This window comes from Lithobates pipiens, unplaced genomic scaffold, assembly GCF_037356315.1.
Source record: "Lithobates pipiens isolate NorthernLeopardFrog02 unplaced genomic scaffold, aLitPip1_a1.2 Scaffold_8, whole genome shotgun sequence".
Taxonomy (NCBI): Eukaryota; Metazoa; Chordata; class Amphibia; order Anura; family Ranidae; genus Lithobates; species Lithobates pipiens.
In genome coordinates, this window is record NW_027507903.1 from 107,637,162 (window position 1) to 107,655,735 (window position 18,574).

Below are 18,574 nucleotides of genomic sequence, written 5' to 3' on the forward strand. Positions count from 1 at the left end.
AGTCCGTTCATTTCAAAAGTAGGGCGGATAGTATGGCGGACTTAGTACGCCGTATTAGTCCGCTCAAAAAGTGGTGTGTGTGGTCAAGTCCGTTCATTCGAAAGTATGACGGACTGTCCGTCGGATTGTCTGACGGACTAAGTTGGCCAGACAGTCCGCCCCGTGTGTACGCGGCTTAAGAGGCCAGCCACTTCCACCTGGTGGTTTTTATAACCTCTCCTCTAAGCATGGCTCCACCCCAGGCCCTATCAGGGAGCCCTATATTAACCTGTGCACTGCAGGCCATCAGGGCTGATCAACCATTGTGTATTCCTTTGTGTGTTAGTTTCCTGCCGTGTGCTCTTCTACTGTTTTCCATTACCGACTTTGGCGTGTTTTGACTATCCCTGTTTGCCTGTGATCCTGACCTTTTGGCGTGTTCCCGACTATTCTTGTCTGCTTGTGGCCCCGACCTTGGCTTTGTCCTTCACCATCCCTATCCTCCTGTTGCCTACTTTGGGTGTGAGCTGGGGGACCCTGGGGTTCGCGACCTGGAGCCAGTTGCAGCCAAGTCCATCCTCACCACCAGAGGCGCTGGTGAACACCTGCTGGCTCTTAGTCTCCACGCCCCAGGGAATCCTACGCTCTAACCCCAGTGGGATCTGTCCCACATCTGCAGCAGTCAGCGGTAGGGTCCACAACCTTGCGGTGCACTTCTCATCCTACGGTGTGCACCTGTCACCTCGCCTCAAGGTGACCTGACACAAATGCAGCACGTTAGAAATTGGATAAAAGGTTTAGCACTGGGAAACACTTTTTGAAAGATAAAATGTGCATTTTATGTACAACTATATAGAGTGGATATAAAAAGTCTACACCCCTGTTAAAATGTCAGGTTTCTGTGATGTAAAAAAATGAGACAAAGATAAATAATTTCAGATTTTTCTCCACCTTTAATGTGACCTATAAACTGTACAACTCAGTTGAACAATAAACTAAAATTGTTTAGGTGGAGGGAAGTAAAAATAAAAAAATAAAATAATATGGTTGCATAAGTGTACACACCCTTACACTAATACTTTGTTGAAACACCTTTTGGTTTTATTACAGCGCTCAGTTTTTTTGGGTATGAATCTATCAGCATGGAACACCCTAACTTGGCAGTATTTGCCCACTCTTCTTTGCAAAAACACTCCAAATCTGTTGGATTGCAAGGGCATCTCCTGTGTACAGCCCTCTTCACATCACCCCAGAGATTTTCAATCTGATTCATGTCTGGCCTCTGGCTGGGCCATTCCAAAACGTTATTCTTCTTCTGGTGAAGCCATTCGTTTGTTGATTTGGATGTATGCTTTGGGTCGTTGTCATGCTAAAAGGTGAAGTTTCCCTTTATGTTCAGCTTTCTAGCAGAAGCCTGAAGGTTTTGTGCCAATATTGACTGGCATTTGTAACTGTTCATAATTCCATCTATCTTGACTAAGGCCCCTGTTCCAGCTGAAGAAAAGCTGCCACCAACATGCTTCACTGTGGGTATGCTGTTCTTTTGGTTATGTGCAGTGTTGTTTTTTGCGCCAAATCTTTCTTTTGGAATTATGGGCAAAAAGTTCAGCCTTGGTTTTATCAGACCATAACATATTTTCCTACAAGCTTTTGAGAGACTTCAGATGTGTTTTTGCAAAATTTAGCTGGGCTTGGATCTTCTTCTTCCTAAAAAAAGGCTTCCGTCTTGCTATTCTACCCTATATATAGCCCAGACATATGAAGAATATGGGAGATTGTTGTTGCATGTACCACACAGCCAATACTTGACAGATATTCCCGTAGCTCCATTAATGTTGCTGTAGGCCTCTTGGCAGCCTCCCTGACCAGATTTCTTCTCGTATTTTCATCAATTTTGGAGAGACGTCCAGTTCTTGGTAATGTCACTGTTGTGCCATATTTTCTTAACTTGATGATAACTGGCTTCACTGTGTTCCATGGTATATCTAATGCCTTGGAAATTCTTTTGTACCCTTCTCCTGACTGATACCTTTTAACAATGAGCCATCGACAGTGGCTGAAGGTGATCAGATCTTCACCCTTGCTGGGCATGGAGACGAGTGAGGGGAAGATAACCCCCACCCGTCTCCATAACAATGCAGGGCACAAATGATGTCAAAATGTCACTTCTGCCCATAGCTCTTAACCACCTTCAGACCGGACCATTTTGCTGGTAAATGACCAGAGGTCTTTTTACAATTTGGCACTGCGCTGCTTTAACTGGTAATTGCGTGGTCATGCAATGTTGTACCCAAACAAAATTTGCGTCCTTTTCTTCCCACAAATAGAGCTTTCTTTTGATGGTATTTGATTGCCTCTGCGATTTTTATTTTTTGCGATATAAACGTAAAAAGACCGCAAATTTTGAAAAAAAATGATATTTTCTACTTTTTGTTATTAGAAAAATCCAATAAACTCAATTTTAGTCATACATTTAGGCCAAAATGTATTCAGCCACATGTCTTTGGTAAAAAAAAAAGTCAATAATTGTATATTTATTGGTTTGCGCAAAAGTTGTCACATCTACAAACTAAGGTATGTTTTCTGGAATTTACGCAGCTTTTAGTTTACGACTGCCTATCTCATTTCTTGAGGTGCTAAAATGGCAGGGCAGTACAAAACCCCCCAAATGACCCCATTTTGGAAAGTAGACACCCTAAGGAAATTGATAAGTGGCATGTTGAGCCCATTGAATATTTAATTTTTTTGCCTCAAGCGATTGAATAATGACAAAAAAAAAATTTTTTTTTTTTTTTACACAAAGTTGTCACTAAATGATATATTGCTCACACATGCTATGGGCATATGTGAAATGACACCCCAAAATAAATTCTGCTGCTTCTCCTGAGTACGGGGATACCACATATGTGGGACTTTTTGGGAGCCTAGCCGCGTACGGGGCCCCGAAATCCAAGCACCGCCTTCAGGCTTTCTAAGGGCGTAAATTTTTGATTTCACTTCTCACTACCTATTACAGTTTTGAAGGCCATAAAATGCCAAGATGGCACAAAACCCCCACAAATGACCCCATTTTAGAAAGTAGACACCCCAAGCTATTTGCTGAGAGGCATTTTGAGTCCATGGAATATTTTATATTTTGCCACAAGTTGCGGGAAAATTACAAACTTTAATTTTTTTTTATTTTTTTTTCACAAAGTTGTCACTAAATGATATATTGCTCACACATGCTATGGGCATATGTGAAATGACACCCCAAAATAAATTCTGCTGCTTCTCCTGAGTACGGGGATACCACATATGTGGGACTTTTTGGGAGCCTAGCCGCGTACGGGGCCCCGAAAGCCAAGAACCGCCTTCAGGTTTTCTAAGGGCGTAAATATTTGACTTCACTCCTCACTACCTATTACAGTTTTGAAGGCCATAAAATGCCAAGATGGCACAAAACCCCCACAAATGACCCCATTTTAGAAAGTAGACACCCCAAGCTATTTGCTGAGAGGCATGTTGAGTCCATAGAATATTTTATATTTTGCCACAAGTTGCGGGAAAATTACAAACTTTTTTTTTTTTTTTTTTTTCACAAAGTTGTCACTAAATGATATATTGCTCACGCATGCCATGGGCATATGTGAAATGACACCCCAAAATAAATTCTGCTGCTTCTCCTGAGTACGGGGATACCACATATGTGGGACTTTTTGGGAGCCTAGCCGCATACGGGGCCCCGAAAACCAAGCACCGCCTTCAGGCTTTCTAAGGGCGTTACAGTTTTGAAGGCCATAAAATGCCAAGATGGCACAAACCCCCCCCCAAATGACCCCATTTTGGAAAGTAGACACCCCTAAATTTAGGGGTACACTAGTGAGACTAGGTAATAAATGGCGGGTGCCCTGAAACTATAAAAAAAATAACTAACCAACCAGCGTCACCTGTAACAGTTATATGGTGATCACTGGTGAAAGGGTTAACTAGGGGGCAATCAGGGGGCTTTATGCGGTAGTATATGGGGGTCCCTGGCGCTATAAAAAGCTGCGGCGAACCTAAATACCTACCTGCCTAACTAGCGTCACCTGTGACACTAATACAGTGATCAGAAAAACGATTGCTTATTAGGCTGGGTTCACACTGGAGCGATGCGGGAACGCCACGAATCCGTGGCGGGTTCCCGCATCACATGCCTCCCGGCGGCAGTTCACACTGCCCTATGCGAACTGCTGGGAGTGTCAGTGAAATGTTAATGACACCCCCAGATCAGTTCGCATATCGCAGTGCGATCTGCAAACTCGGATCGCATGGTGTGAACACCCATGCGATCCGATTCTGCTGCGGACCAAAAAAAGGGTCCCGTGCGAGTTTGCGGCGGGTGCAGCGGGTGCGACACGAATTCAGCCATACTATCTGTATGGCTGAACTCGAATCGCACAGAGATCGGATGTGATTTGCACTGCAGTGCGGTGCGAATCACATCTGTTCTCATAAACCGCTGCAATGTGAACCCAGCCTTAGTGACACTGGCGACGGGGGGTGATCACGGGGTTAAACCTTTATTGGGGGGGTTAGGGGGGTACCTTAGAACTAAAGGGGGCTAACCCTAACTGCCCTAACAGTTATTACAGTCACAAATGACACCCGCCGGGTGATCAGGGGGTTAAACCTTTATTAGGTAATAAATGGCGGGTGCCCTGAAACTATAAAAAAATAACTAACCAACCAGCGTCACCTGTAACAGTTTTATGGTGATCACTGGTGAAAGGGTTAACTAGGGGGCAATCAGGGGGCTTTATGCGGTAGTATATGGGGGTCCCTGGCGCTATAAAAAGCTGCGGCGAACCTAAATACCTACCTGCCTAACTAGCGTCACCTGTGACACTAATACAGCGATCAGAAAAACTATCGCTTATTAGGCTGGGTTCACACTGGAGCGATGCGGGAACGCCATGAATCCGCGGCGGGTTCCCGCATCGCATGCCTCCCGGCAGCAGTTCACACTGCCCTATGCGAACTGCTGGGAGTGTCAGTGAAATGTTAATGACACCCCCAGATCAGTTCGCATATCGCAGTGCGATCTGCAAACTCGGATCGCATGGTGTGAACACCCATGCGATCCGATTCTGCTGCGGGCCAAAAAAAGGGTCCCGTGCGAATTTGCGGCGGGTACGGCGGGTGCGACACGAATTCAGCCATACTATCTGTATGGCTGAACTCGAATCGCACAGAGATCGGATGTGATTTGCACTGCAGTGCGGTGCGAATCACATTCGTTCTCATAAACCGCTGCAATGTGAACCCAGCCTTAGTGACACTGGCGACGGGGGGTGATCATGGGGTTAAACCTTTATTGGGGGGGTTAGGGGGGCACATTAGAACTAAAGGGGGCTAACCCTAACTGCCCTAACAGTTACTACAGTCACAAATGACACCAATGCAAAAAAAAAAAAAAAGCAATTGGTGTCACTGTGACTGGGGGGCAGGGGTAATTGGGGGGTGATCGGGGGGTAAAGGGGGGGTGTGAGTGTGCCTGGCATGTTCTACTGTATGTGGGGTGTGTTGGTGCAACTCACCGAACCTCTCTCCTCGGTGCCGGAACGAAAACTACCGACACGGAGGAGAGAATACATCACTTCCTCTCCTGTGTTTACATTACAGGAGAGGAAGTGATGTCACCGGACATTTTCATTCGCCGGGAGCGATCGCGAGGGGGTGGCCATGAATGAATGGCCGTCCCCTCGTCCGGGATCGCTCCCGAACGAATACCGACCGCCGCAGGCACCGGGCGGGGGCCCGATCGGGCCCCCGACCGGCGGGCAGGCAAGGACGTACATGTAAGCCCTTATGCCTGCCCGTGCCATTCTGCCGACGTACATCGGCGTGCGGCGGTCGGCAAGTGGTTAAAGGGCCATTTTTTTAAATGACTAATTTTTCTTTTTTCTTTTTTGCATTTAAGTGTAAATATGAGATCTCATGTCCTTTTGACCCCAGATCTCATATTTAAGAGGCTCTGTCATGTTTTTTTTCTATTACAAGGGATGTTTACATTGGAAAAAAATGGATTTTTATAACTGCTTACCTGTAAATCATTTTGATTGATGGACGCTGTCACACCCACTGGACACTTCACTCCCTATAAAACCCCTCCCATTACTGAAAGTACCTCAGTTTTTGTAGCAAAGCAATATACATGTATCCAAAGATGGGAGGGACCTCTGTGTCCCATGATATACTCCAAGAAAATTATTTTACAGGTAAGCTGTTATAAAAATCCTATTTTCTTTATCGTACATCACAGGACACAAAGCCATAGTAATAACTATGTGGGATGTACCAGAGCAATGCTATCTTAGGGGAAGGAGACACAAACAAAAGTAGGGCGCCATCAGACCTGAGGACCTATACTGCTGCCTGCATCACACTGTGCCCAAAGGCAATATTCTCATGCCTTTTTACATCCACCTGATAGAATCTGGTGAATGTATGGACTGAAGACCAAGTTGCGGCCTTGCAGATTGGAGCCATGGAGGCTTGGTGATGCACTGCCCATGAAGTACTAACAGCCCTGATTTGAAAGGGTGGAATCTTCCTCCGCAAACCATAAGCTTGAACAATTACTTGCTGAATCCACTTAGAAATAGTAGACCTTCAGGCAACACAAACAAAACATCAGTTTTTCGATTCTGAGCAGTCCCCTTCAAGTAGACTTTGACTACTCTCACTACATCAAGAGAAAGTAGGAACTTTTATTCTGTAGAACAGGGTTCTGGAAAAAATTAAGGTAGAACAATATCCTGGTTTAGATGAAAACCTGACACTACCTTTGGCAGAAAGCTAGGATGAGGATGCAATACCGCCTTATCCTTGTGAATAATGAAATACGCTCTTTACAAGAAAGAGCAGCCAACTCTGATACCATTCTTGCAGAAGAAATGTCAAGCAGAAAAACTAACTTTCTTGTCAAAAGGATCAAGGGAGTATGTCGTATCGGCTCAAAATGCTGTTTTTGTAATACCGACAGAACTAAATTCAAGTCCCAAGGTTTCAAGGGTGACCTAACTGGCGGATTAAGCCATGTTACCCCTTGTATAAAACTACGGACCAGGGAATGCGAAACAAGTGGTCGTTAGAACAATATCAATAAGGCCGAGACCTGGCCTTTGATGATACTCAAGGCCGGCTTCATCTCTAACCCTACTTGCAGAAAAGGCAAGCATTCTACCTGTGACATACTTTCTAAGATGCCAACCCCTGGATTCACACCAGGAAACATATATCTTCCAGACTCTATAATAAATGACTGGAAGCTGGCTTTCTTGCATTAATCAAGGTAGATATCACTGACCCTGAAAGCCCATGATTCTTCAGAATGTGAGTTTCAATAGCCAAACCATTAAATTTAACGTTTGTAAGGTAGGATGGAATACTGGTCCCTGTGAGAGCAGGTCTGGATGTAGTGGTAGGGCCATGGGTCCCCTACTGCCACCCTTGCAATCTCTGCATACCAAGATCTTCTGGGCCACAAGAATTACCGACTTCCTTTCCTTATTGATCCTGCAAAGAATTTGTGGTAGCAGCGGAATAGGAGGGAATGCATAAATTAGTTTGAATCGATCCCACTGGGTCACAAAGGCATCCATTCCGCATGCGAGTGGATCCCTTGTTCTTGACACAAAGTTGAACCTGGGTGCAAACAGATCTACATCCGGGACCCCCATCTTTGACATATAGCCAGGAAGATGTTGGGGTGAAGGGACCATTCCCCGGGAACAACTGCTGGTGACTCAAGTAGTCTGCCTGCCAATTCTCTATCCCTGGAATGAAAATTGGCGATATGCACAGCACATGCATTTCTGCCCAAGCTGGGATATGATTCAGCTCTCCCTGGGCTGCATGACTTCTGGTGCCCCCTTGGTAAATGATATAGGCCACTGCTGCGACATTGTCAGATTGGATCCCGACAGGAAAATTCCGCAACCTGAATGTCTAGGCCCTCAGGGCCAAGCGCGCTGCCCAAATCTCTAGAATGTTGATGGGCAAGGTCCTTTTGTTTCTGGACCATTTCCCTTGGACATCCGCCTCTTCCAGGACTGCTCTGCAACCTGAAAGGCTGGTATCTGTTGTTACCACCTTCTAGGTAACTGGTATGAAGGATTTCCCTTTCTGCAGATTTTTGGTTATCCACCGCCAATTGAGGCTCTGGCACATCTTTGGAGACAGACACATTGGAAAATGTAGAGCTTGAACCTTCTTGTTCCAAGCAGATACGATACTGTTTTGCAGCAGTCTCAAATGAAACTGAGCATAGGGACCAGCTTCGAATGAAGCCACCATCTTTCCCAACAACCTCATGCAAAGGCGAATAGAAGGATCCATCTTCGCCCTGACCACCTGAACCAGCTCCTCTATGGCACTGATCTTTTCCTGGGGCAAAAAACACCCTTTTCTGGACTGCATCTATGATCAGACGCAAGTACTCTAGACTTCTTAATGGTTTTAAAGAAGATTTCTCTAGGTTGAGGATCCAACCTAGGTATTCCAGATAGTTTGCTGTGTTGACCATGCTTTGGTCTAGCGGGCTAGCAACTGGTCTATCAAGAGCAGGTCGTCTAGGTATGCTATAATTGTTATACCTTGAGCCCTTAATCTGGCCAAAGGAAGGGACAGAACTTTTGTAAATACACGGGGGTGCAGTAGCTAGACCAAAAGGCAAGGCTACAAACTGAAAAAGGAGCTTTTCTACCTCGAAACATAGATATGTCTGATGTGTGGGGAAAATAGGTACATGCAGGTATGCATCCTTGATGTCAATTGACGACAGAAGTTGTCCTCCTTGTAGGATGGAGACAACTGATCGGATTGATTCGATGTGAAAGGAGCGAGTTTCGATCTTAGAGATCTAGAATGGGTCTGACATCTCTATTTGGTACCGTGAAAAGGTTTGAATCAAACCCCAACCCCTGCTCTTTCATGGGGACCACCATGATCACTTTTTGAGACAAAAGTCAGTCTAATACTTGAAAGAGAGTCTTCTTTTTCTCTGGATCTTTGGCTGAGAAAACGAGGAGATGTGAACTCTCGGAACTCTAGTTTGGAACCTAGAGTTATTGTGGAGTGCACCCATCTGTTTCGAATCTCTTCCTGCCAGACTCATGAGAACTGCAGAAGTCTTCCCCCCACTCGAGCGAGTGGGGGGAAGAGGCTTTAGCATTCTGTCTTGTAGGTTTCCTTCCCCAGGACTTCTTTTGTCCCTGGGGTTTATATCTTGAACATGACGGTGGATGCCGTTGCGACTGCCTGGAGGCTGATGCCCCTGGCCCTGGAGAAGGAGCCCGTTTAAATGAGGGACGTTTACTCCTTCTCTTAACTGGCAAAAGGGTATTTTTCCACTTTTTTGGATGTATTTGTCCAAAATCATCCCCAAACAGCCATTCACTGCGGAAAGGAAAAAAACAGCCAGGAGTTTTTTGCATGGCGCTTTGGCTGACCAATTTTTCAACCATAAGATTCTACGCATATGCACCAGCCTTAGCATAAGGCGTGAGGCCTGAAGAATAGAATCTCTCATAGTGTCAAGTGCAAAACATAATGCCCCTGGCAGATCGGCTAAATCATGACCCTGCTGATCAGGGATAACCTTGAGCACCTATCTCAACTGGTCCCTCAAGGATTGACATACACCAATTGCCGCCACTGCAGGTTGAGTCATGGAACCTGCCAAATAAAATGTGTTTTTTAACAGAAATTCCAATTTCTCATTGGTTGGATCCCTAAGCATTTGAGCGTTGTCAACCAGACAAGTCAAACTTTTATTCACAGAGGATATAGCCACGTCAATTGCTGGTATATTCCACCTTTTAGTGAATTTTTCCTCCATAGGATCAAGTACTGAGAACTTTTTGGGAGGACAAAAATGCTTATCTTGGTGAACCCACTCAGAATACATAAGCTGTTCCAGCAAAGATTGGACAGGAAAGGATGAGGAGGTTTTTGGCAAACCCAAAAAGAAGTGGGCCTTCCAGCCGACTCCATTAAGGGTAGCTTAAATGTGGAGCAGACCATCTCAGTAAGATGAAACTTGAAGAAGGTTCTTCCACAATTGATCCCTCAGAAGAGGAACCATCAGCCTCTTCATGGTCACCTGAGGGGAATTCATCTTCTCCTGCCCACTGTTCCTCTGTTTGAGGGTCATGGGCAGTAGAAGGGGACCTATCACGTTTTCTCCTATTCTGGGCAGATGAAATTAAAGCAGCTAACCTTTCTTCCAATCCCACCAAGGCTGGGGAGAAAACTTCCTCAGTAACATAGAGAGGCCCTGAAATGTTGAAAACAATTGCAACCCTTGACGGACCGATGGCTCACCCTGACCAGCCACTCCAGGTCTTTCATGGGAGGATGGTATTGTAGAGGTGAGACTAGGGTCCTCAGAGCTTGAGGGTGATACCCTTGGGCCCCTTTTTGGGGTGTCGCCTCCCCTTCTGCCAGGAATAGTCCTAAGCACAAACGCAGCGGTAATGCCAGAAAAAACGCATCCACTGCTGAGCAATAATCCAGCCACTGCCGCTGCTATTAATGCTCAGTCTGATTCTAAGTAAACATGCCTTATGAATGCCTGTGTCACCCCACTCACATGCCCCCGCTTGCTCCTGTGTCCCTCCGTAAGCAAATGCAGCCTGGCAAATGGAGCTCTTATAGCTTTTTACAGCCCTGCGGTGTGGACGTTGAGGCACATCAGCGCCACGCTAAGCCATGCCCCCCCTCCGTCTTCCCACTGTGCCCCCCCTCTTTTAAATAAAGACTGATTCCCACGTGGGCCTCTAATACAACTGGATCAGCATGTGGGGCAGAGGGTGGAGGAGAGCAGGAGGAATTAAGGAAAGCCGCCGTTAAGCGGTGAAAGAGCGAGCGGATTGGCATACCGCCAACCATCTTGGACTCCCTCTGCCTATTCCTGGAGAGGGGAGAGAAACCCCTGTCCAGGTGGGGGGCGTTTTTGAAAAAAAAAACCTCCATCATCTTACCATAGGCTTGGGACTGCTTGGCTGGAGGAAGCCAGCAGGTTCTGCTGACGCAAAGTGAGATATAGGAAGCATGAACCAGGTTGCTCTTTACAGCCCCCGATGGTGACTTTTAGGCATGACAACATTTACTTTAAAGGAGAAAATGCATAAGAAAATGTAAAATTCCTTAGGAATCTCCACTTACCTTATGCTGCCATAGGATTCTGTGGTAAAACCAAACATACCCAATCTTCACCCCTCACGGTGGGCTCCATTAAAAAACTTTCAAGGACTGGGGTGCCTTTTTATTGGGGTTCCACTCCCTTATACCCGTATAGCACCCTGTCAAGAAGCTTTATGGCTGAAAAAAAAAAGCACTGGATCCCAGGGTCCAGCTCTCAAAAAGAGAAGCGTTACGGGCTAAACCTCATTTCTTGTGCCACAAGGCCCAGGTACCATCCAATTTGGCCTAAAGAGACACTTTGAATGGATCCGGTTGCATAGCTTGCCCCAGAAAAAATTACTCCAGTGGAGCTCAGCATAGCACATCTTAACTTGTGACTAACACCTTAGACACTAGCGTAAAAACTGAGGTAATCCCAGTAATGGGAGGGGTTATATAGGGAGTGAACTTCCTGTCTTAGGGTTTGCCAGTGTCCATCACCTAAAGGTGCCCTATAACCCACATAATTATTACTATGGCTCTGTGTCCTGTGATGTACGATAAAGAAAGTTCTAAAATGATTTATCTTTGTCTCATTTTTTTTTACATCACAGATATCTGACATTTTAACAGGGGTGTGTAGACTTTATATATCCACTGTAGATCAGACCAAAATGAGGAACAAATGAGGAAATAGGGACAGAGGAACTTTGTTCCAATCAGGGAGTATCCCTTGAAATCAGGGACAGTTTGGAGATATGCAGTTACAGCTAGGTGTCTCTTAGCAACGTACTCAGCAACATCCTGGTTTTCCAGTCAGGCTTAAGTTATGTAAATGGCCTACACCTATAGCAAGGGCATTATTCAACTTTAGTCAAAGCTGCAAAGTTTGTTTTCATCTGCGGACATCCCTTATCTGTGTTGGCAGTTTTTTGGTATGGGTGACCTAACCCTTGAAGGGCCAGTACACACCATAGAAACGCAGTCTGGATGCATTCCAGATACTTTTCTGCATGCTTGTTTTTGATGAATTCCAGTGCGTTTTTGATGCAGTCCAGTGCATCCCCCCCTTTTTTTCTTAAAGCGGAGTTCCACCCAAAAATTGAACTTCAGCTTTAAGGGAAGGTGACCCCCCTGACATGCCACATTTGGCATGTCATTTTTTGGGGGGTGGATACTCTCTTTTTAGAGGGTCCCAGCTCCCACTTCCTCCCGGCGCACTGCGGCACTGGAAGGGAGATCGCCTCTCCCCCCTCCCTCTCGGCAATCATCTTGGACACGTCACAGGTCCCAGATCATTGCCCGGCCAGTCAAGGCGCATGTGAAGCCACAGCCGGGCGCCCACAGTTACAATGAGAGAGAGAGGAGAGAGACGAGTGGGGCTTGTCCGATTATTAAAAGTCAGCAGCTTCAGTATTTGTGGCAGGTGACTTCTAATTTATTTTTATTTTTTAAGCGGCACTCTCATTCTAGTGCACTTTTTGATGCATTCTGGTGTGTTCCAGTGTACTTTTTTTTATGGAACTGGAACTTCAAGCACTGGTGTGAACTATTCAATTGGAAACAATATAACCTACTTTCCATGCATTTTTGATGCAGAAAAAATGCACTAGTGAAATATGCTATTAAAGTGGTGGGCCAGCGAAAAAAAAAAAAAAAGAGTAAAAGTCAGCAGCTACAAACACTTTAGCTGCTGACTTTTAATAAGCACTTACCTTTCTAGGGTGCCCGCGATGCTGGCCGCCTGAGCCCAACCTGTCCCTTGGCGCCTCCATTCAAAGTAAGGGAAACAGGCAATGTAGCCTTGCGGCTTCACTGCCTGTTTCCTCATGCACATGCGCGAGTCATGTGGCGCTTTGTAAACGGGGCGCGCTGTGTTCTGGGACACACACAGTTCCCACAACACACCGCAACCCATTCACCAGAAGACAACGTGACAAGGAGAAGACCGAAGATCACCGCGGAATAGGAAGTGGCAAATTAGGACGATCAGCCTAGCAACAGCCATTTCTGGTGAAATTTTTTTGAAGCCTTTTTATGATTTTTTTTTTTAGGGTGGACCACCCCTTTAAATAGTAACAGCTCCTCCATCGCCTTGCAGCAATCTGGTTTCCTGCCCTGTTACGTCTACAGGGCCTACTCTATCATTTTACGATCGCTTCCAGACTACTTTTCGTGTCACTTGCAAAAAAAAAAACAAAAAAAAAAAAAACACACGCATAAACCACAGCCTATGCTCTGGGTGCACCAAGATGGCCGTCTGGCTCCGCACGCGTGACGCTTTTCATAGTACGTAATACCGCGAGAAAGGTCGTGCGGCGTGACGTCACGCGAATCGCTTCGTTTACTGTATCGGGAGGGGCCTAGCCGTGCCTCCAGGCTGTAGTGAGACGGAAACGGAGGGGGAGTTTGGGGAGGGGGAGTTTGGGGCGGGCGGCGGAGTGGTTACAGGAGAGAGCGGCCCGCAGGCAGACGGAATGGTGGAGAAGGCCGGCCTCGGGAGAGAGTCCATGGTGAGGACAGAGACGTGTCTCGTGGGCGCTTGTGGCACAGGGCGAGGGTCGGTGTGGAGGAGGGGAGGGGGGGTCACTCACTGACTACAAACGCACCGCACCTTTATCAACCTGCACCCGGCTGTCTGCCGTCCATTGCAGACTGGTGACCGGACTAACCGCCCCCTCACACTGCTCTGTACCCCGGGGAGAGCCTGCCATAACCGGCCCGGAGCATCCTCTTTCAGTCACTCCCTTCTCTGGGCACATTATACGTGTATATGAGGACCTTCCTGTGTGCCTTCCCTACACAGATCCGGGACCTTCCCTATCATTACATAGGAGGTCTGTGTCCTGTACAGCACATTGATTAGTCAAGCCAACTCCTACTACCAACATTATGGCTGGGGGGGGGGGTGTGCTCCCCCTACGCTGGCACTATGGACGGGGGGGAGCCCCCCTAAGCTGGGGACGGGGGGGAGCCCCCCTAAGCTGGGGATGGGGTGGAGCCCCCCTACGCTGGGGACGGGGGGGGCGCACCTCCCCCCTACGCTGGGGACGGGGGGGCGCACCTCCCCCCTACGCTGGGGACGGGGGGCGCACCTCCCCCCTACGCTGGGGACAGGGGGGGCGCACCTCCCCCCTACGCTGGGGACGGGGGGCGCACCTCCCCCCCTACGCTGGGGACGGGGGGCGCACCTCCCCCCCTACGCTGGGGACGGGGGGCGCACCTCCCCCCCTACGCTGGGGACGGGGGGCGCACCTCCCCCCCTACGCTGGGGACGGGGGGCGCACCTCCCCCCCTACGCTGGGGACGGGGGGCGCACCTCCCCCCCTACGCTGGGGACGGGGACGGGGCGCACCTCCCCCCCCCTACGCTGGGGAAGGGGACGGGGCGCACCTCCCCCCCCTACGCTGGGGAAGGGGACGGGGCGCACCTCCCCCCCCTACGCTGGGGACGGGGGGGGGGCGCACCTCCCCCCCCTACGCTGGGGACGGGGGGGGGGCGCACCTCCCCCCCCTACGCTGGGGACGGGGGGGGGGGCGCACCTTTCCCCCCTACGCTGGGGATGGGGATGGGAGGACGCACCTCCCCCCTACGCTGGGGATGGGAGGACGCACCTCCCCCCTACGCTGGGGATGGGAGGACGCACCTCCCCCCTACGCTGGGGATGGGAGGACGCACCTCCCCCCTACGCTGGGGATGGGAGGACGCACCTCCCCCCTACGCTGGGGACGGGGAGGACGCACCTCCCCCCTACGCTGGGGACGGGGAGGACGCACCTCCCCCCTACGCTGGGGACGGGGAGGACGCACCTCCCCCCTACGCTGGGGACGGGGAGGACGCACCTCCCCCCTACGCTGGGGACGGGGAGGACGCACCTCCCCCCCTACGCTGGGGACGGGGAGGACGCACCTCCCCCCCTACGCTGGGGACGGGGAGGACGCACCTCCCCCCCTACGCTGGGGACGGGGAGGACGCACCTCCCCCCCTACGCTGGGGACGGGGAGGACGCACCTCCCCCCCTACGCTGGGGACGGGGAGGACGCACCTCCCCCCCTACGCTGGGGACGGGGGGGGCGCACCTCCCCCCCTACGCTGGGTACGGGGGGGGCGCACCCCCCCCCCTACGCTGGGGGCGCACCTCCCCCCCCACGCTGGGGACGGGGGGGCGCACCTCCCCCCCCTACGCTGGGGACGGGGGGGGCGCACCTCCCCCCCCTACGCTGGGGACGGGGGGGGCGCACCTCCCCCCCCTGCGCTGGGGACGGGGGGGGCGCACCTCCCCCCCCTGCGCTGGGGACGGGGGGGGCGCACCTCCCCCCCCTGCGCTGGGGACGGGGGGGGCGCACCCCCCCCCTACGCTGGGGATGGGGGCGCACCTCCCCCCCTACGCTGGGGACGGGGTTCACTTTTTTTTTTTTTTTTTTTTCTTTTTTTAGACAAACTTTATTGAAATATTGCAGTGGCATTTCATTAAAGTGGTTCTAAAGCCTGGACTTTTTTTTTTTCCCCCGGAATGCATTAAGGTAAAAAATGTCCCAGTGTTTATAGCTCCCCCTCGCGCCCCCCCCCCATACTTACCCAAGTCCCATCTCCATCCAGCACAGTGCCCGTCTGCTGCTGCGGCTCTCTCTGCTCGCAGAGTCAGCAGCTGGAGCCATTGGCTGTTGCCACTGTCAATAAATTCCTGCGAGCTGTGTCGATAGATGCACGCAGCCCAGCTCAGCAGCACACCTGCACCCACCCCCCCCCCCCCCCCGGAAGCAGTTTTCTGTGGTGGCCTAAGGAGAAGAGGATCGGCCAAGATTGTCAGCGGGGGACCCAAGAAGAGGAGGATCTGGGTCACTCTGTGCAAAACCATTCCACAGAGCAGGTAAGCGACCTCTTTATTTAACTCCTCCCCGGCCCTTTAAAGCGGTTCTAAAGGCACTAGGTTTTTTTTTTTCTTAGTGCATTATATGCATTAAGATAAAAACCCTTCTTTGTGCAGCAGCCCCATCTCAATCCAGCGATGTTGCACAAGAGCCTCGGCTGTCTATAACTCTCCTTCCTCATTCACTGAGACTGCGCCATTGGCTCCCACTGCTGTCAATGTCGGTGAGCTAATTGGGAGAGGGGACAAAGTCGAGCTTCGGCTCTATGGCTCTGCTGCCCCCTTATTAAGCTGCTTGCAGGAGGAAGAGACCTGAGAAGAGGAGGATCTGCGCTGCTTTGTGCACAACCACTGCTCAGAGCAGGTAAATATGATCTGTTTGCTATTTTTAAACATCACAAAAAAAACAAGATTATAATATCGCTTTAAGAGCTTCTAAATGGTGGGAGGCAGAGGTGGGCATTTTGGGTCATGTGACAGTTGCATGATCAGAAAGCTTCCTATCACACGTTTGCATCAGATTTCTAGTCAATGGCAGGGCATGCACTCTCAGCACAGAAGTGTTTTCATAAGGCCGCATATATGCATACGGCCAGTGGAAAGAGAGAGGGGGGCGGCGACTTTGCAAATATTTTAAGTTCTATTGGCTGTGGCAGGCTGTCTTACACTGCGCTGGGAAAAAAATTGCACGCTATTCTTTTTTTCCACGCGTGACGTTGCGGTGGTGTGAACCGCTCCAGGTAGGAGACAAGTCATTTTGCCTTGTCTTGTGGTGGACTTTTTTTTTTGAAAATTTGATAATTTGGGGGCCAAATCAACACCTCAAACTCCTAGTGTTTCTCAAACCATTCTTGAATTCATGAGACAAGGCCGCCTTCTTCCATTGCTCTGTGGTCCGGTTCTGCTGCTCACATGTGCCTATTGTAAGCACATTTGGCAGCATTGCCACCCTGACCAGTCTGCATTTACACTACCCCATATGCAGCAAACTGCGATGCTCTGTGTGTTCTGACACCTTTTTATCAGAGCCAGCATTGACCGTTTCAGCAATTTGACCTACAGTAGCGCTTTTATGCGATCGTACTTTATTGGCCAGTCTTTGCTCCCCAGGTGCATCAATGAGCCTTGGCTGCTCATGACCCTGTTGCCAGTTTTCCTTCCCTGGACCACTTTTGGTAGATCCTGACTACTACAGACCACGGACATCCCACAAGACCTGCAGTTTTGGAGTTGCTCTGACCTAGTCATTACAATTTGCCCCTTGTCAAAGTCGGTCATATGTTTATGCTTGCCCATTTATTATGCTTTCCAACACATTAACTTCAGGGACAACATGTTCACTTGCTGCCTAATATATCCCACCCACTTTCATATGCCATTGTAATGAGATAATCATTATTATTCACTTTACCTGTTAACGATCATAATATTATGGCTGATCGATATATAAACAAGAATCTAATAAATTCCATACCACGCTCATGAATCACAATGTGTATCAAATAATAATAAAGTCCATAAAACCACCACCAAATTCTTCAATCCAAGTGAAAGTGCAATATTCTTAATTGCTGTGAGGAATAGGTGCCATCTTCCACTGGTAATAAAGGCAAACATCCTAAGTAATTTATCCAGACCACCGTATCGCCCATTACTGGTAGTCAAATGAGCATGAGCAAATGGGAAGAAGTGTCCTCCAGTATAATATGGTCCACAAACGGTAAGTCTGCCAACAATGGTGTTAACCTAAATCAAAAGGAGAAGAGAAGACTCCTCGTAGTGTAATATGTAACAAATTTATTCCATAAAAACCTGTAGCACTTACAGTTCAGTAAACGCAGATCAGCCCATAAAAACGAGCAGGCACGCCGATTGCGTTCCACCTGCGCTCCAGATGGTGGAAGTCACGTGTCACGCATTAAGCGATGCGTTTCGTCAGTAACGTCTGTCATCAGGGTTCATGTGAACGGTCACCCCTGATGACGTGTCCTAGAGGACACATCTTCGCATTTACCAATGCTCATTTGACTACCTGTAATGGTTGTCACAGTGGTCTGGTGAGTAGGATGTTTGACTAAATTACCAGTGGAAGATGGCACTTATTCCTCACAGCAATTAAGAATATTCCTCTTGGATTTAGGGCTAAAACAACGAATCAATTATGAAACTGATTACTATTTTCATAATCGATTAATCGGCCTGTAACAATGGGGTTAAAAAAACTAATATTAGCCCTTTATAGTACAAAAAGAGCACATAATCGATACTGTAAACATCACTTTCACTGTTCCACAGTAAAAAAATGAACCCCTTACAGTAGCAATTTTCAATTTTTTGTACTATAAATTGTTAATTTTAGTTTTTTAACCCCATTATTTCACTAAACATCTTGGGCCTGGTTCACATCTATATGCTTTTTTAGGTTATTTTTTGCAGAAACGCACTACAGTTCATTTACATGGTTTCCTATGGGACACGTTCACATCTGGCTTTTTTTTTTTTCAGCCGCTGCGTATTTGGTCAGGGACTTTTTTCCATGCAAAACGGTGCTTTTTCGGCTCAATATACTTTAAT

General features: G+C 48.5%; 1 protein-coding gene across 1 annotated transcript in view; it reads left to right on the forward strand.

Moving 5' to 3' along the window:
* The first annotated feature begins 13,549 nt into the window (after nt 1–13,549).
* The window catches only part of ARID3B (AT-rich interaction domain 3B), a 108,735-nt gene continuing 103,710 nt past the window's right edge, over nt 13,550–18,574 (forward strand). Inside the window, exon 1 of the mRNA XM_077470578.1 lies at nt 13,550–13,643. Coding sequence (XP_077326704.1) covers nt 13,608–13,643 — 36 coding nt within the window. The 5' untranslated portion in view covers nt 13,550–13,607. The remainder of the gene's footprint in view (nt 13,644–18,574) is intronic.